This window comes from Erithacus rubecula, assembly GCF_903797595.1.
Source record: "Erithacus rubecula genome assembly, chromosome: 2".
Classification (NCBI taxonomy): Eukaryota; Metazoa; Chordata; class Aves; order Passeriformes; family Muscicapidae; genus Erithacus; species Erithacus rubecula.
This window is the reverse complement of record NC_136685.1, coordinates 49,144,539-49,164,878: the sequence shown is the minus strand read 5'-3', so window position 1 is coordinate 49,164,878 and position 20,340 is coordinate 49,144,539. Positions and strand designations below refer to the sequence as shown.

General features: G+C 40.7%; 1 protein-coding gene across 1 annotated transcript in view; it reads right to left on the bottom strand.

The window, feature by feature from the left end:
* Positions 1–19,911, bottom strand: part of CLVS2 (clavesin 2) — a 46,682-nt gene extending 26,771 nt beyond the window's left edge. Inside the window, exons 1-2 of the mRNA XM_079297989.1 lie at positions 19,455–19,911; positions 10,947–11,121 (exon numbers count right to left, since the gene is read on the bottom strand). Of these exons, the coding sequence (XP_079154115.1) occupies positions 10,947–11,121; positions 19,455–19,843 (564 nt within the window). The 5' untranslated portion in view covers positions 19,844–19,911. The remainder of the gene's footprint in view (positions 1–10,946; positions 11,122–19,454) is intronic.
* Between the last annotated feature and the right edge of the window lie 429 nt (positions 19,912–20,340).

The window sequence follows — 20,340 nt, the reverse complement described above, 5'->3', positions numbered from 1 at the left end:
TTTGATGACAGGAAGGAGAATGGAGGTAGACAGACCCTCTTCTTTCTGCATTTAAGTGAAAGCCATGAGACCTGGAACTGTGCCTGAGTGCTGGACACACAGCCAAGAGGCTCTGCAGTTCTCCTACACAGTGTGGCTGCCATTCTCATTACAAAAAAATTGTGAGGTTGTGAAAGAGGACGTCTTAAAAGAAGACAGTTACAGACCCCACACATAACTAAAACAATCCACCAAGAAGATTTAATGGGACAGAGTATCAAGAGGATGAAGAAAAAATACACACTAAGGCTCACCTTCCATGTAAGATGCTGCTTAGCTTGACTCCATTCCTACAACTTAAAGCAAGAACACACATGGTCCAAGATGTTCCCATGGATCTTCAAATAAATTCATTCTTAACTGGCTCTCACACAGCTGTCCTTAAAGGCCTTTGTGCTACTTTCATTTGATACTGCATTGATTTTCTCTGAAGCTTCCTCCTATCATGGCTACCCTGATCAATTAGTGTGCTATAAATAGAGCAGTCAGATTCCTTTCACTGGTCTCATTAAATTGCACTCCTGCTGAATTTCTGTGGAGAACAGAATTGGATCATACTGGTAGCAATAGCATGAAGACGTCCTAGGGTTTTCCAGAGAAAATCAATTGCTCAATATTCCTAACAAAATGCTTTAAAAAGCATGACCCAATGGATCTCAGCTAATGCCCAAAACATATGTCAAACCTAGCTTGCAGTTCTGCATCTCTAAACCACTGAAAAATAAAGGATGAGGAAATAAGTGGTTAAGAGCCTCAGGCAGCGTCTCATTGATACATAATCCCTTATCAGCACAACTATTTAACTGCATCCCCTGGACAGAGTTAATGGAAACCTGTTGCTAGAGGTATGCAGATATCCCATATAATTCTTCTGGAAAATGAATTAAGAATTTGAGGGAGAACACAGTCTCAAGGCACGCCTGGTGCCTGTCAAAGTCACTATGTAATGGTGGTGTGCTCACTGACTAAAGCTAGAGGGGAATGATATTATCTGGTAAAGGTTAGTTACTGCAGCAGATGTGTGATAGCTATGATTTCAAAAATGTTAATCTTTATTTTCCAATGGTATGTCAGAATAACTTTTAAAAAATTTGTTTTAGAGATGACATTTTACTCAATGAGATTGATAACAGCCATAAATTATGAAATATAATTGTCTCATTTGAAACATTTCAAAATATAAAGTGAAGGGCAGGTTTTAGGTCTGTCTTCTGCCCAACACCTTCCTCTATCCTGTCTTCTCCTGGCATTCTTAGTGTTCTCTTTTTCCCTCTGTTAAGCATTATCCTTCAAAATATTTTCCATCTTCATCACAAAATGAATCTACATTTTCGCCATATACTCTTCTGCAGGTTGAAAATCCTTATTCAAATGCTGGGTTTACAACTGCACTTGAATTACTGAATGTATCCAGTGTTTCTGCAGCATAATCCATGGAGTTTCTGCATAAAGACCAGACAGATCCACTGCAGGTTTCAGAGGACTGACTGGCTGTACCTTGCAAAGACTTTCTGAGGAGAATGCTGGAGGACTACCAGTGCTTGATGATTCGCCCTGGGTTTCCTACTTGGCACAATGCCTTCAGTCAGAAGATGCAGTACTCTAAATTATACTTTCAGTGAAATAGCTTAGCATGAGATGAAGGCACATCCCAACAAAATAGGGCACATTCAGTGCAATGTCAGGTAAGAAGTAATGAAAACTGCAGTTGAAACACACCTTTAGGGAGCCACTCCCCTGAACCACAGCAGAATTACTTTCTCCTTCCAGAAAATATTTTCAGTGGTGGAAAAGGCCTAGGGTTGAAATCCAGTTCTTCTCAGAAAGGAAGTCCCACCCTAAAAGATTCTAACAGCTATAAAGGATTCATGAGAACCAACTAAAAAGAGCAGGAAAATAACTAATACATCTGAAAACACAATCTTTAATCACTGATTAAAGATGACATTTTCCAATGACACTGTGTGATATTAGAGTCAGTCCTACAAAATAAGGGACAGGAATACATATTTCATAGTCCAAACCTGTACTGTGAGGGACAACTAAAATGTAACCAAAAGAACAAGCATAGCCAGAACTGTGCTGGGGGAGATGCTGACATGAGGCTTTCTCAGCATCAGGTGCTGAAGTGAAACCTTTTTTTTTTCAATTAAATGTAAATTTATTTTCCTCAAAAAGGATGACATGTTCAGCAACCTTGGATTTCAGTCCATATCCACATTTGGATATTTATTATGTGCAAACAAATATTACTACTCAATCCTTTTAATTACAGAAATCACTGGAAAAGATTACAAGCACTATTTCATATTCCACATAATAAGAAGAGATGTTTTTTAAAGAACATATTCTGATCTTTATGAAATATGCAGGAAAAAACTACAGAAATGCTTTTTGGAGAAGAGAGCTTTTTTTTTTTTTTTTTTTAGTGTATTATCCACACTGGAGTATGATACTTTATAAAGAATTAATACTTTATTTTTTCTTCAGAAATACAATTTTCTTCATTTGTTACATACCTAAACTTTCAGCTCCTGAACACCAAAATGCCACTTATTTAAACAGTTATGCCTATTAAAACACACAACAAAAATTGAATTTCCTAAACTGTTTTATGATTAGGAAACATGAGATGAGAGAAACCATCACCAGCCATAAAATTTCACATTTTTATGGTGCTTCCCCCAGAGAAGTTTCCCACAGTTGTTTTTAACATCAGTGAATTATGACAGCAGTGTTCTTCCTGCACAACAACCACTTATAAACAAAGTCAAAATTTTGCTTATAACCAAAGGCAAATTGGATTCATAAAAAACAACTGTCAAAGGAGGTGAACGCTTGCTAAGGAATATAAACCAAAATCACAAAAAAACACATTGTATTGTTTTGTGGATGGAGTGCTGTAGGGCTTTGCTTGCAGAAGCACTAAATGCATGGGCAGTATGTGCAGAAGACAGTAACATAAAGACAACTCTGCACAGCCTAATAAGATCACAGGGGATTTATCAGCATCATGGAAAATAAAGTTTAGACTGGTTTCAGAAAATAATTACCAAATGATCCGGTGTATACTTTTGAAATAAACATGAAATGCATATATAAAATGGACTGATAACACAGATGAATTGAACACTATAAAAATAGATTTAGGCTATTCAAATAAAAAGGATCCCACTTATTTTCACATCTCACTATCTCCAGGAGGAGATAGTCAGGAGGAACATCTCCAGGTCCTGATTTCAAATCACTGCTGCTGCACATAGGTACTGCATCAAAATAATTCCTTTCCATGGGTTACTGAGAGTCACATACCAATCCCTGCTTTGGACCCAACAGCACACAGTGAAATAGAAAAGGCTTTTATAGGAGTTGACATTTTGAAATAGAAAAATTAGGATTAATGCCGAGAGGAAATCTGAAGAGCAAGAAGTCGTAGAGAGGTTTCCAAAGAATGTGCCAGACCTGCCTCCAAGCTTTTAAATTAAACTGTGAGAAGCACTAGAAAATATAATGCACAGGATAATCTTGCCTTAGCAGAAAGGTGAACTATGATCTTAGAACATGTCTTCTGTCTCTAACATTACAATTTACAACAAATTAGTTTTATTTCTGAGTGACCTTACAAGGAAGACTACTATTTATTCCCTTTATAGCCTTAAGATACTGAAGAAAAGAGACCTTGACTGAGAAAAATCACTTTCAAAAACCGATATTTTGAAGCTGAGGAATTGTTATAACCATATAGTTGTTGAACTGTGGTCTACCAGAGACAACAGAAAGTCATTCACAGTGACAATAATTAATTGTCTATACCGAGTTTGTGCTACAAGCCCTTCATGTTTGTGTCACCTTAGTATTGTATTAGTTTCTCAGCCAAATCAGAGCAATTTAATCGTTCCTTAGTTAATGCAGATAGATTCAGTTTCCTGATAAAGAAAAACAGAAAAGTGGACAGCATTTAGCAAAAGCTCAAGAAAGAAGCAACCTGCATGTCCTGTAGTCTTGTTTATTTTCTTTCTCCCAAGATGCAACAATTTTATTTGGATATTTTTCTCTGTTGACAGAGCTGATGGAAAAATGTCAACTATGAGCATTTTCATTGATTTCTACACTGACCACATATACTTTGTGTATATGTGTATATGTAGAAGAAAACATCAGATTAAAAAAAAAATTTCTTCTTTTTCTAGATGTCATTCCAGTAACATCCTCAGAAGCTCCCAATGTCTCCTGTCTGGCCCCATGAGCACCAAGTCAAGTTTACCAAGCAGGCTAGCTCTGGTGTGAGGAACTAGAAGGAGAGTTTCCTCAACAGCCTGGTGCCTAAAGGACTCACTTGGTATGTAAACACATCAGGACTTGCTCTCCAGTGCTACTTTCATGACTGGTATGAAGAGCAATGGGAAGATCAGTTCAAAGAGGATTGGAGATGGGAAGTTGGAAGGTGATTGGAAGCCAGATGTGGAGAGCATTTGGCCAGTGAGATCCCAAAAGGCTGAAATCTCCTAAGGAGTCTAAGATGAACTTAATGTTCCATGCAGTCATCTATGCTGACTGAGGTTCTGGAGGATGCCATCAGAATAGAGACAAAAAACACATCGGTGAAGACTAGAACAAAGTAAGGCAATGTCAGCAGGAGTGGGTTGAGGAACTGGGCAAACAGCAGGACTGTGGCAAAGCCTGCTCAGAGCAAAAAAGGGCAGGAAGAAGGAGCAGAAGAGTCTGTGCCAGTTAGATCAAAGTGCCTGAACAAAAGCCAAGCTCCCCATAACTAATCACGCCTTGCTCACAGCAAATATCTGCAAACCACTGGCAAAGTGCCCTCTGTTGTTCAGGTTCACATGGAGGATGACAACCCACAGCAGGCAGATACTCCACCAGCTCCAGCAGCAGTGTTTGGAGGGTGGTATCTAACTCCAACAAGCATCCTTGCAGTTTTCAGAAAGATGCCACAGAGCAGTTTCTGGGGGAGGAAGGGGTAGTTTAGTTTGCTGCTTCTTCTCTTTTGTTTCAGGGGTGGCAGCCCACATGGCACCATGTGCATTCAAAAAGAATCTAATGAGAAGTTCTTAATTTAGCCATGCTAGAACTCAGACTCCTGGCTTGGGGGCTTGAGATCAAAATTAAAGTCTTGAATCCTCCTGATCAAAAATAAATGTCAGCTGGACTCCGAATATATAAAAAGTGATTGACAATCAGACCATAACCTGTCACAGTGGGCACCCCAAATTAGAAAACACTTAACAATAATCTTTCAGTGGAATTATGGTTGGTAGGGAATAGGAAAATAAACAGAAAAACAGATGATGGCATCCCCTCATTTTAAAAGTATGTTTGTGAGAATACATAAATCAACAGTCCAAAGGCTTTCAACACTTTTTTATGAGCACCGTAAGAGAATCTAGCAGGGAAATTAATTATTCTGTCTTCAGACAACAAGTTAACACCTGGAAGCACACTGAATAATAGCTGTGTCTATACAGACGTGCCTGTTTGTAGCTGAACTCGAGCTGTGGTCATAAAGTCCTTTCTCACCCAGCAGGTTAAGCTCATCCAGACAGCAGGTGAGGAGCTAGAAATAACAACCACTTTCAGTCCACCGTTTCCACAGTAAATTGCTGCTAAGCTTTTTTATGGCCTTTTTACAAGTGAGGAAGACCAAGTGTAAGTAAGCTGTTGAAAATAACAAGCTCTTAGGAAAAATATCCCATTTAACTGCTGCTGCTACAGAACATGAGTTGAACTGCTATGAAATTGCACTATTTACATGCACATCCCTCCATTCTCTGGGAAGTCCTGGGCTCAGGGGACCCTAGTATTTACAAACAACTTAATTCTTTGATTTACAAAACAAACAATCAAAAAAAACCCAAATTAAATTATTTACTAGACTTCCTAAAAATGGAAGATAGTCCCATTAAAAGCTTGAGTCTGCTACTTCTTAATATTCTCTTAAGCAGTGAAGCATCGGGAACCTGTTCTCAAAAAATGGTGGAAAATTCAAGCACAGAGTGAGAGGGCTGTATAGCTTCAAGTCTGGATGCAAAAACATTTAAAGCTCTATTTTGTGTTTTTCAGCTCACTGCTGCTCACTGCTAGTACTAACTGTTCCTTCAGCTCATTATTAACAATATTATGCACTGCACAGAGCATGTGACCATATAATTATACAAAGTCATGATACTGTTTTCAGAGGCATCCTTAGTTCTGGAAGTTCCTGTCTCAGGAATCCTTGGCACTTCAACATGCTGGTTGCATAGATGCAGCCCAGAACCAGGTGGCAAAATTTAAGCACTCTGTGTTTGTTGAACCAACCCTGATGTTCAGCATGATTCCCTACAAGACACTGATACAGTTCACACTTGGAGAAAATGGAAATAGGAAGTCCTGTCACTTTCATCACCAGACTGTACATAGTCTATGTTTGGTACTTCCACCTTGCACTGCTGCAGCACATCTGGTTGGGGATATTGCTCTTACAGCTCACAAGAACAGCTGTGTGAAAGACGTTTTTGGAAGTAATTGTAGCTGCAAGGATGCTGCCTTCATTTACTTTCTTTACATTTACAGGAGCGAGTTTGTTTTAGCTTATGAAACCTTCCTCTGTTACAAACAAAAAAAACGACACAGTTAAAAGCCCTGCCTTGTCCCCCATAACACTACCACTGTTCCTCCCAAACACCCTTGTCCCAGAAGCAAGAGTCTTCTGTCTTCTGCAACAATGCTGACTGTCCACATATGTTCAGCTCCCCATTTAAATGTGCATCATCTCTTTTCCACCAGCTTTTTAACTAGAGGAAAAGCATTCACAGCCACCAAGAACTACACACTTTTGCAAAGCATTGGCATGTACAGCCTGCCTGAGTGAAAACATGCATGAAAAATATCTGTTATGCATGCAATTACTATTATGCACTAAATAGAAATCAATATTTAAGAAGGAATTAGTGGCCCAGGTTTTAGAATACTAAATATCAGTTAATCAGTTAAAGTTATTCATGCATACCTATAGTGTTCCATTTTGCAAAACTCAATTTTAATTACCTCCAAAGCTGTCTGAGTTAATAATAACAAAACTTTCAATATAATTTTCAAACTGGATTTTCAGTTTTTGAAACTGTTTTCATCTGTCTTATGAAAACAATGCTTCCTTGATAACTAGGGGGGAAAAAGTCCATATAGGGGCTTATGTAAAAAAGGACTATCACCAAGAAAATTATCAACCTCCTTCTTCTTTCTGCCTAAGTGCTCTCAGCTAGGTGTCTTGGCAGCAGGGGTCAGGGCAGTGCCAGAAGCAGCAAAATAAAAAGCAAGTTTTCAGAATAGGGGAAGAGGAGTGGAATATACAACACCTGATTTAATTATGCCATGCCAAAAGTCCTCCTAGCTTTATATCCTTTCCTTAACAGAGGATAAAAAAGAGAGCCTAGAGCAGATAAAACTTGAACTACATATGTGATTATTTCCACACAGCATCCATCTCATCTCCAACTGTAAAGCCTAAGGAATTCTGAACTTTGATTTGGTTTTTATATATTTACTAATCCTCAGCTCATCTCTCTTTACATTTTCCCTAAACACAGCTAAAATTTAAGCAACCAGAATTCCTCATGGCACAGAGTTCTGCAAGTCAGATGTACAAAGGTGTCTTATAAAGAGCCAGGTCTCCTCCTAGTATTACCTGATGATACCCAGTTTTTAAAATTTAAATAACAAATAACATCTGCAGCTTGTCCACTCTCTCCATGATCTTGTTTGTATCCTGGTCTGACCTCATCAGGGACCCTGCTTTAAGAGGAGGAGCTTAGATTTGCCAAGTTCCTGAGGTCTTTTCCAAGCTGAATTATCTATCATATGATTCTATGGTTTTAGAGATTTCTGTACTTTCCCTCTGCAGTTTTTCTTTCCATCCAGATGAATTCCAGCCAATTTAATTGTTCCCTATACAGAAACCATCTGATACATTCTGGGTTTTTTGCTCAGAGTTCATCACTGTCTCTGGAAATTTAGGACTCGTTTTCTTCAGAGCTCTCAAAAGTTCTCTCTTTGATGGGAAAAATAGCTGAAGCACCTGGATTGTAATCCATTACTGGTGAAGAAGGCAAAATTTTATAAAGTTTTTGAAAGAGACCTTATAAGGGCACTCAGGTATTGAATCACAGAGCACTGTAGCACTCCCTGCTTTCAGGAACACAGGTGCTGAGTAATATGAGCTTCTTCATAAAGCCCAAAATCAGTGATTGGCTACAGAAATCAATGAATGAGGAAAAGTGGGCACCTAAACACTGGAACACACAAAAATCCACACATGGAGTACACTAGGGAGAGTCAACACAAAGTCCTGAAGTTGAGGCATGTGTTTCAGCTCTCAATAAATGTTTTCCTTCTGACTTTACACTAGGAAAGGTGTAGGAGCTCTAAGTGCAAATCCTCCTTCTCACTGATGAGGAGCAACAGGCGTGCTGTAGGCACAAGCATCTGCAAGGAAGAGTGTTGCTCCTTTTCCCCAAAAGCACACAGCCAGAGCAAGGACTGGAGCATCAAGAGCCCCAGACAAGTGCCCACACCTTCACATAAAGTTTTCTTCTTATCTAGCAAAACCACTTTCCTACAAATCAGCACTGACCTACACTGCACCAACTGTATGGCACAGCACTGTTACAAAGGGTATGCTAAATTTCACATCTTAATACAGATAATCACTGTCCTGTAAATGCCATGATCAAAAGTCTCTTTTCTTGGAAACGGCTACCTAGGAAGTGTTTCTAATTTAAACATGTAAGTTTGGGGTATGATTCTTTTCACATTCCCGTTTAACATGTGTGCAGACAAAGTATATACCAGAGCTCATCTTCTATGCAGTAGAAAACTGTATATTTACTTATCTTACCTTCAAAGCAATTTCCTAAACATTAAGCATTGTGAAAAGCCAAAAAATGCCATAGCTTGTGAGGTCTTTGGTACATACCATAGTGAGTATTCTGTTCACCATGGAAGCTAAGCAAATATAATGCAAATTCAGTAGATTTCATTCAGGAGGCAAAGGGATTTGGTTAACATCAAATTCAGTGGTCACTAATCCCACTCTCACTGTCCTCTTCCACCTAAGCAACTCAAATATTTAAATTCTCCAAATGGTAAAGTTCAGCATCTTGAGCCCTGTTAAATCTTATAAGCCAAAGTAAATTTCATTTCTCTGATTAAATAGAAAGTATTTACAAAGATCATAAATAAATAGTGTGTGTGAGTTGTTCTTGTTCTTTTGCATTCTACCTGATTAAGCACTTTTTAACTGGACATCATTCAGAATGATATTTTCGCTATGCATTCTCATCCAAAATAAAAGGCAGTAATTAAAATTACTTTTCCTTCTCTCTTCTGGAGCATTTCATGCCCACTTTTGCATCTCTGCAGCAAAGAGCACTGAAGGCAGTGGCCACAAAATGATGCCATAGGTGCTGATCACCATCAGACTTGGAGTATTTTGAAACTACAAAGTTGGGTAATGGGTAAGTTAAGTAAGCCAAAGGACTTCTCCTTAATTCAGTCATGAACCAATTGATGGCAGAAGAATGCAGAGTCTCAGAGCCCACCTGAAATTTGGTAGGTCACCCCTCATATTTTTAGATGCAATTACTCACTGCAGCTCTCCTCAAAATAACCACCTCTGGATAATGCCCAAGAAACACCACCATTTGAAAACAAAGACTACTAAAGTACTTATCCATGTTCTAAACAAGAGAACTAACTTTGAAAAAAGCACAAAAAAGAAAAGAACTTTGAAAGCAATACAAGGAGATGCAGCACTGCTGGAGCACAGGTCTCACTGCTGCCTTCTAATGTAGTTGTGAAGACAATGAAATCACACTGTTACATAAGGAAACAGAACAAAATGAGAACTGAGATCTTTGTCTCATGTCAGTACCCTTCTGTGTGCAACAGCAGGCTGAATACTAGTTGAGCCTTTTCATCAGTTAGATCAAAACTCCTTATTACTGTTATACATGTTTCTTCAAAAATTGCACTATCACAGTAAAAAAAGTTCAAAGGTAAGTCTGTTATGTTGCTTTAGGAGTTATAAAAATGTAAAAACGTTATAAACATCACAGAAGAGGAATACATGTCCTTCTAAAAGCAAGGCACACTGCCACAGGAGTGCATTACACATACTTTTAACATGGTAACTCAGGCTTGTGCAGAAAACAACCACTTTTAACAACTTTAGTTTCTCATTTTAACAAGAATCAAATACCATAGGAAACAGATGCAAGTTATGCAGTATCCTTTCACCAATGTGCCTGTGCCGTGTAAAGTGCATTTACAACGAGCTGAAAGAAATTTAAATCACTGCATACTCAGTCCCAGAAGCTGATGCTCAGATTAATCTTGACCCAGGAAAAGAGCCAAGCTTATGCTGAACCTTGAGTAAATAAAAAGTCCTAGCTAACCATCCAATCACAGGGCCCCACACTTTCATGACAAATGATGTAGAGCTTGTCTGTGAAAGAATCAACAAAAAAACCCAACCTGGCATGGCAGCTGCAACTCCTATTTCATTAGCCCTGTGCATAATTACAATATAAACTGATTACTTCTAACTTCCTGTTGCAGAAGCTGCCATCTGAATTTACAGAAAGCCAGTCACTTTGGAATAAAGACAAAAAAGTTACCTCATATTTATAGCAAGGAAGGAGGCTACACATCAGGAGTTACTGCAGTTAGCTGACTGAGTTCACACTTCTGTCACAAGTAGCTTGCCTGAACACCCACACCTCAAGGTGTTAATAGCCTTGCTATTCAAAAATTGTTGGGATTTTGTTTTGTTTCAGTCTTTTTTATTGACCTAGAATTGTAATGAACTACAAAATGAAGCAGAATTAGGAAAAGAAAGAAAATAATAATGTTACCTGAAGGCCTTCTATGGCTAATCTAAGCATGCTTGGTGTGAGTTTGGAGGCCTGCTTGAAGGTGAAGTTGCTCCAGTCTATAATCAAAACAAATCCATTCACCTGCAGCTCGGGGTCTTCTATCATGGCTTCTAAAGAAAGAAGTATGGCACGCAAAATATCCACCAGCGTGTACCTGAGAATGGAAACAGAACGTGGTTAGGAAAGGTACAACAGCCACAGAGGTGAAGTATTCTCTGAGTATCCTCCCTTTGTCAAAAGTTTAAATCAAAGAGCGTAAATGTGACCTCATTAGAAGCACCTAAAGCTGGGAAATCCTCAAAAGCTCAATTAGTTGAGCTCTTCTGGAGCAGGATTATGTATCTATAGACCATCAGCCAGCCAGAAAAAACCACAAGAATGTAACACATCAAAAACAAATTTGAACTCTTCCCTAGTATTCTAAGCTGCTTTAATATCTTTGTATGTAATGACATGTTTGTATAAGAGCTTCTACACAAACTGTATTTTTCTAAAATCATGATGATAACAAAAATGAAGACTAATACCAGAAGAGTAGATCCAAAGTTTCCTCCTATATTTTTCTAAGGAAATTAAATAACAGGTCCTACAAAATTATCAACTAAAATCGGGATTTTCCACATGCTCTCCTTATCCCACTCTGTGTAATTTTTTTTCTCTTAAATCCACAATTACAGAAGACTGATTTCAAGGGTCTTAAAAGCAGAAAATAACACATGCTTGGGCTTTGAGATGTTTGTGTACTGAAGGTGCCCTGCTCATGGCAGGAGAGTTAGAACCAGAGGAACTCTGAGGTCCCTTCCAACCCAAACCATTCTAGGATTGTAGGATTTTATAAGCAGTTACCAAAACAGACATAAATTTGCCAGCCCACACCATAATATCAAATGAGGCATTAGAAAGTTAAACCTGAAAAAATCAGAAATACAAATATTCCAGAAATGAAATAGTTAAATATTCAGTGTACAAATATTTTTAAGCAAGGCCCTTTAAATGTCCCCATGATGGCATCAAATAGAAGTTTTCAAAATTGTGAGTCCCTAGAGAATTCTTCATCATTCTGCATAGGTAGCAAAGAGTGTATCTGCCTACTGAGAAATTACATAAAATAATACTGAATTCAACTTGCTTTAATGCAATGAGTGCACTGTTCTGTTGTGGACATAACTGTATTTCGAAAATATCGGCAAAAGGAAATAACACAAGAGAAATTAATCTGTTGTAGCTGACTTCTTGCATCTTTACATTTTTGGGGTTTTTATTATTTTTCATATTCACTCCTCTCCTTTGAACTTTTCTGAGAATTGAGTCTCTTCTAATGCTTTACTTGTCTGAGAACTAAGATTTACAGGAAGTTTGGAATGTCTTGGTCTGAGGACAATTTTGACCACAGCTCTTGCAAGGAATAGACATTAAAAATGTTCAAATTCTAAAATTGCCTCAACCCTCCTTGACATTTAGGCTGTCCCATTCAAAAGATCTCATTCTGCAGAAGGGCTCCACAATGCAGAACCCTACATTCAGTCCCAGAATAAGGATCCCAAATTCCTGATGCACATCTCTAATGTCCTCCCTAAGGAGTTTAAGGAGACATCACATGCCTTGGATTAAGAGCTTCCTGGTGGCACAAGGTTGCTAGAAATCTGGTGCATCAGACATAAAGATTCTTTGTTTATGAGGCCAGTCAGCTCTCTAAGACTGACCATAAAATGCTTTTTTTATGCATATCTAGGTGTAAAATACAAGATGTATACATGTAAACAGAAATACACCTAATTATGTGTTGAATTCATTTAAGTCAACAGAAAAACTGTCAGGCAGCGATGGGAACAGGATTTCAGCTGCCACAGAGAGTAAATAAGTGACAGGGCTGGGTCTCCACAAATCTGTGGCATATTCACCATCACCATAACTCCTATTATAGGTCTGCTAGTGTAAGAAATATAGTCCACAACAACAATAATATTTATGTTTACTCACTGAAAATAAGAGAGAGGTGCCACACAAAACAGGTCTGGCTAAAAGCAAGCAAGAACACTTTCTGCCAGAGGGAGGTATCCAAAGTATTCTTAATGTCTAAAAAGCTACATCTGGAGTACACAGGGACATGTCACTAACAATCAAGCTTCCCACCCCAAATACCCTTCAGGGCAATTAGATGAAGATAGGAGCTATTCTTCCTTCTGTACTGGATCTCTTCTCTTGGTTTCAATATCTTACTTAAGTGCAGTACAGAGCACCAGAACGACAGACAAATCCATTAGTGAGCACTTAAAGCAGCTTTTGCTCTGAATACATGCTAAGGTAAGCCAGAAATGTAAACCTGGTGTGCCAGATGAAATCTTAGGTGGTGCAAAAGGCTGAGTATTGAAAGTATCAGTTGCACAGGCCAAGCAAAAAATATGGTTGAAGAATCTGCATGGAAGCTTTCACACAGCACAGAGTTATTTGTGTAAACACTCATCTTTAATCCACTCCATCCCCATATTGTCCAACATTTCACCTCACTGCTACTACCCTGTGTGCCAGCACTAGGATGCACAGGTTCTGCCATAAAATACACTCCACCCCTGGCTGGGCTTCAGGGAAATTAAAATCCTACATAAAAAGAAGTTGAAAAAAATTACTCTGGATTCTGTTGCTGAAACTTTAATTCCACACAGAAATTAATTTCCATATAGATACAGAAATACGACAATTCAAAAGTGAGAAAAACAGGACAAGCTAGTGAGTGTGAAATATATTTGGTCCTGCCTTTCTACTTTGAAGGAAAAGAAAAAAAAGAAAATAATAGCCCTTGATTTGAAGAGACTATGGTGTACAGTCTGAGGGGAAGATGGTACTGTTTTATTCTTACCAATCTGTGCTAAGTAAAAATGTGCACTTAGGGAACAGCAAGCCAGTCATTTTGCCCTGGCACAGTTTTTTAATGACTTGCCCCAGTGCTGTCAGATATGTAGGGTGTGCTGGGCCCAACTGGCTGCAGTGCATGTTCTGTAGCAGCCTGAAGTTAGGCTGTGAATAAATAAATCCTAATTTATTTATGGTTAAACCCAGTTGCATTAACTTGTTTAAACAGACTCTTACGGGACATATTGTAGCTAGCAAGATATTACTAATTGCTAGGATAATCAAGAACTTACAGTTAATTTAAATGCATTTAATGCCTTCCATTTATAGAACCATGCTTAATTCGATGGAAAACTTGGACAAGTTTTTCAGTCCAGTCATTAATGTGTGTAACAAATGCTGGAAATATGTTATCACATATATATTGCACTCTTAATGTGGGTCCTACTTTGAGACTGAATGAAGCAGGGACTGGTGTGCGAGACACTCTGATACCTCTTGAAATTTTTTATTCAGGTTGACTTGAAAGTAATAGAACCTGAAAAGGTGTGACAATTTAACAGCCACACTGATAGTGAATTTTTCAAATGCTTTGGTAGCTTTTGGCTACCATTTCTACCCCAACAGTGACAGAGCTTTGGAGGGAAATGCCTCACTGGAGTCTTTGTCAAGAAAAAAAGACCTCAAACACTTTACCGAGCATCCTACTCTTGTAATGCAATAGTGGTAGCAATTCTTTCTTTACAAAAAAGAAAAGTTATATGACTTTTTTTATGGGACATGAACAGATTCAACATATTTTCAAGGATTTCTTGGGAAAACAGTCTGGCAGACATGACTATCAACTCTTGGCAATACTTCACCAGGACCTTTCACCTTTACCTCTAAGTTATGTGGTCTATACATCCTCTTGTATGCATCCACTGTGATCTCCACCAGGCCAACATAAAGAGACAGGGAGAATTCAAGATACAGATGCATCATGTCAAACTCAGCTATGTCAGCTGTTTTCAATACTTTATGCTCTTGACAATGAGTGGCATCAACCATATCTTCTGTTTAACCAGATTCTGGTTCCAGTCAATTCATTTTTGCCCTGAATAACAGATAATCTGATGTAGCAGAGTTGCCCTACTATCTCTATGGCTATTTGTCATCTCCTCCCTAAAAGAAAGGAATTTGAAGTCATTCTAAGAATTAAGACTGAATGACACGAATCTGCCTCTCATGATGTGAACTAAAAGAGATAAATTGTAAGACTCCTTTGCCTGAATTGGAGCCATATGTCTCTTGAAGGTCAAAAACACAGTAAGAGTGCAGTTTGTGTTTTAAGCACCTCACCATTTGGACAAGAAAAGGCTTATGTCAAATGAGCTCTTATGCCCACTGTGATTTAAAAGAGAAAGCTGGTCAAGTCTCTAAGCCATTATCCCATCTCTAAGCTACTGTTCTGATTCAATATTTTTAGAACTTCACCAAAACAAGAGCTCTCAAGATACACAAATAATGAAATGATGAAATAATGCTTCATATCTCCTTGGTTTGACAGTTTTGTGTACAGATTTCAATCATGAATAGATGGGTGATTGAAAGTTCTCTTATGGCTATTCTGCTTAAATTGTGAAGGCATGCCCTGAGCATACCTTATTCTAAAAGCAAAAAGCACTGTTACAACAAATGCATAGAAAACATAGAAACAGCTTCAATATTTTACCACATTATCTTTTAGATTCATGTTTAATACCATTCATTATGCTACATATTAGCCCAGCGTCTAACAGTCACAGCCACAGATGAAGACTCGCTGCCCTAAATTTCACACCGATCAAAAGTCTGCCTAGCCAAAACTCCATTGCTCTAAATTCAAGTGGATGATAGGCAGATCAGGTTACCTGGGGGAAAACTAGGAAACATTAAAACAGCATCAGTCAGCAGGAGTAACTGTAGAAAAAAACGACAATGTTTACACTAGTTAATAGTAATCATTTGGAAGATGTAACTTCCAAACAAAAACTGACTCTGCTAAGCAGTTTTTTTACTGTTAATATGTTACTACTATTAGCATTGATATTTATTTTGTCATACTGCCTCCATCAGAGCTTGAAAAATACCTTGCCATCTTGTCTGTTCTTTATAGTGAGCTGAGGAGTTGACCAGCCTCCTCATAGCTACAGAAGTTAAATTTTCATTTAACAGGAGGAAAAGTTTCTAGCACTTGTGCACCTGAAAGCCTGGTTTTGAAAGCAAAACCCATGGACACTGTCTTTGCCCTGCTGTAAACTGTCTGATGCAACAGCAGAGGCAGCAGTAAATGAGTGCAGGGAATTTCCATATTCACTGAGGATGATGTGAGCTCACTGGGCCACTGTGACACTGACAGAACTAGGTACCATTGCACTTTCTAATGCACTTTCTGGGGAAAAACCTGAGATAATTAATTCAAAGACACAGCATCAAAATGGACTGATTAGGGAATTTGTGCCAGGTGCCAGGAAGCATACAGAAGACCATGCATGACAACAGATCTCTTGCAGCTGAGAGCTGAAGTTAATTGCACTATTAACTGAAAAAAACTTCACCAGCTGGACATATTAAGCAAAAGGGTATTCAAATGCACATAGACACCTACAAGCCAAATGTAGCTAAGAGTCAACAATCTGGAAGCTAACAGGGAAGGCTGATCCCTCCCTGAGTGCTATCCAGCTTCCTGGCAGGAATGCCACTGACCTTCATTTTCCTCATAGTGCAGACAGGGTGAAGAGTTAGGCTGCAGCCTGCTAAAAAACTGCTGCACTGCTGAGCACGTTATCCTTCACCTTTTCTTTTTGTGTTTGTTTGTTTTAAATATGTGTCTGATTGGGTTGTTCAGATGGCAGGACATCTGGTACAGTTTTCAGGCCCTGCTTTAATTTAATGATTTAACATCTAGTACACAGGCTTGTTTTACCACAGGATTTTTTTGCCTCCCACACTTTTCTTTCTAATTGGAACTATGTAAGTCATAGGCTGACAGTGCTATATAAATCATCTCTAGTATATATCTGCTATTCATTTAAATAACAAATTGGAACTTTTTATTTCTAATTGTTACATCCTGGCCATAACAAGTTGCACATATATGATAAATGTGCAGGCTTGCTGTGCTCCATTAACTTGGTTTATGAAGCACACAAAGAGGGCCTAACAAGACAGGCTTTGATAAGTAATCCTCCTATTGCTGCTGTAAGAGGAGCACTGGTTTATACACTGCAAGATCTCAAGTCAGTTAAGGCATAAGCTTGAGACATATTGCATAGCAGCCCGGGCATAAGTTCCACAATGCTCCCTGCCCAGGTTCAGCCACTGAGCATCAGATAATGGAAGGCACTAAATTAATTAGAAAAGAAAGTGACCTAGCTCCATTCCCAGATGTGCCACTGACTTGTCATGTGCCTTGGGGCAAGCCACTCCCCGCAGCTGGGCTTCAGCTCTCTCTGCTTTGTCTGAGTGGTCTGCGTGAAAACAAATCCTTTGCTCTGGAGGAGAGGCGTGCCGTGAGCACGCAGGGCTCAAAGCAGTAGGCAACCAATTGCAAACACGTCCATTAAGTACTCTAGTGTACCCCAGCCACTTTGTCATCACAGCATAAATAATATTAATCATACCGATAGGAGTTAATGAAAAAATACCACAATAAATTTATTGCTGTGTCAGCTAAGCTCATGTACTTTAAATATCAGCATATTCAATATCAAGAAGAAAATAAACCTTTCTACATGACAATTATTATTTTAAATGTTACTTTATCTCTGCACTTGAATTCTTGGCATCACTTTGACTAGGATCAAGTCAGGTGATATGGCAAATGTCACACAAAGCTTTAGGATTTTTTCATTAATAAGAAACAACAGTATACAGTAGGTCATGCTACTTTTAACTAGGCAACTTCTTCATCATAGACATACAACTTAATAAAAATCCTAAACATCCATTTCTCTGCTAATTCTTCCTTCAAGGATTTTTAAGAGTTTGTGGAGTCATTTATAAAATTAAAAGTTGACCTGCTCCTTATGTAGGAAACAAGGTTCTTATCTGGGGAAGGAAATACACTCAGCAAGTCCTTAGCCTCATCACCACTGCTCTTCACTCAGCTTTTATGCTCCATGTGGTAGAAAAGCAAAGCAGAACAAGGATGCTGGCCCCAGCTCAGCACATATTCATCTACCCTTTCTAGTCATGACTCTAGCAGTGGGCAGATTTGATTTTTACCAGACAGCTTTCTCCTAGTCCCCGGCTTTGATTCATGGGTTAGCAAGGGACAGGAAACTTCTTCCACAGACAGTGTGGGTGTGGCTGCCATGTCTGGAGGAGAGGAGAGCCAAGGTGGGCCAGCATCCCTCTGGACAGAAACTTGTCCATAGCTGTAACATCAGCCGGGGCAGGGAGCTGTGGGAATGCTCCCTGCCATGGCAATCCACAGAGCCTGCAACAGGACAGCTAAACAAACACCTAAAGGGCAAACTTAAACATGCATGTCCCCCAGATTTTGTCCTTTCTATCCACACTGACAGTTGTTTAAGTCCCCCCAAAGGTTTCACAGTAGCTGAGCTGAGGGTGTCTGCACTGAGCACTCAGTGCTACATTGACTGCAATAAGGATGGCAACTTACAAGATTCTAAGTCTTCTCACTAAAAAGTGCTTCAGGTCCTAAACCTCCACTCAGGTTAGAAGCAGAAAACAATGCAGTACTCACAGAAGCAGGTTTGAGAGAAGTTAAATGTACTGAAATCAAGTCATTTTTGTGGATATAATTTTAGACTGCATGAGAAACTGACCATGACACCCCTACACTGTATTCAGAATAAACAAATAGTGTCACATAATATTAAGCCAGTTGCTAAAAAGGGCTTTGATGGGAGACAGCTCTTGGATCACCCTACTAAATCATCTTCAGGCTAGAGTAGTCCCCAGAAAAAGAACAGAAACTGTTCTAGAGACTAGCCTTCAATTTGCTATCAAAGCTTTGTTTTCTTAATTTTATTATGCAGAGAATTGACATTTGGAGCAGCATGCGTGGAAAAAGAAGTGATTACAGAAACTTCCATCCTGGCATTTCCAGGTGGCTCAGGAAGAGCTTTCTGCAGCTGAGGGAAAGGATTCAGATTCTCAGCTTCCTGCACAGGCAAACTTTTCAGCTCAAAATGCATGACGGATACTCCTGTTCTACACACAGCATCTCCCACTTTGTCCCATGGCACCTGAGCAGCTCCGTGTGTGCTGAAGCAGAAAGACCAGCCAAGAGTGCAATCAGCCTTTGTCTGGGGGATAAGCACATCATCTACGTGCCAGCTCACTTCGGCTGAAGGGAGGCAGAAGGGTGTAAACCTCTTAGTAGACAATTGAGAAGAGCACCCCAGCAGTGTCTACTGGCCTCCCAAAATTCACATCCCAAAGGGTGAGCTGGCTGAGAGGGCTCTAAACCACAGAACGTATTACTTCTTTATCCTCTCCCTCTGCCTTCCAGGCTGCTGCCCAGCCCCCTGTGGGCAGCGCCGGGTGTGTCCCTGCTGCCCACCCTCTCTCCCTCTGCTCTGCCACGGCTTTCCCACCCTTTGCCGCGGGGGAGAAGGGGTTTAGGTGGGCGAGCGGCTCTTTTACCTGCTCTGGTCCCAGTTGGCAGCAAAAAGGACGAGGATCTTCCTGCCGTAGTGGTCCAGGTTGGCCAGCCCGCCGGGGAAACCATCCTTCAGCGCCTGCTTGATGCCCGGGTCTGTGGCCTTGAAGCTCTTAAACATGTCCAGGTTCTGCTGGCGATATTCAAAGTATTGGGCCAGGAGGCGAAACGCCTCGAAGTGCTGAAACTTCCTGGCCCGCAGAAACCGCAGGATGAAGGCATCGTCGGTGCGGAGGAAGCCGATGTCCGGCCGGGTGATGACCATGTCCCGCACCTCCTGGATGTCCTGGTGCAAGGTGTCGGGGTTCTCGTTCAGCTCCAGCCGGGCTTTCTCCAGAGTCTCCGGGGAGAGCCCTGCCTGCAAATGAGTCATGGCGCTGCCCTCCTCCTCCTCCTCCTGCCCGGCTCTGCTGCCTGCGCTCCTCAGCCTCCCGGCCGCTCGCCCCCCGGAGGCGGGGTGCCCCGGCGCGGCTGCCCGCCGCTCCCCCGCCCCGCCGGGCCTCGCCCCGCCGCCGCCCGGCCCCGCCGCCGCGGCCAGTCCGTCAGCGAGCTGCGAGCGGCTCCGGGGCTCCCAGGCAGCCGGGTCCCGGGGGGGCTGGCACCGACACTGCCCCCGGGCTGCTGGCGGAGCCGCGTTATCTCTCTGACATAGCGCCCTCCCCGCCGCGGGCTCCAACGCGCCGCATCATCCCCGCAGCCGCTCCGCGGAGGCGCCGAAACCCGCCGGGAGCGGGGCTGCGGGCTGCGCACCGGCTGCTGCTCACCGCCCGCCCCCGCCGCTGCCGCTGCCGCTGCCGGTGCGGATCTCGGGCGGCAGCCAGGAGCCCGGGCGCTAGGCAGGGCGAGCGGCGCCCGGGGATGCGCCCCTGG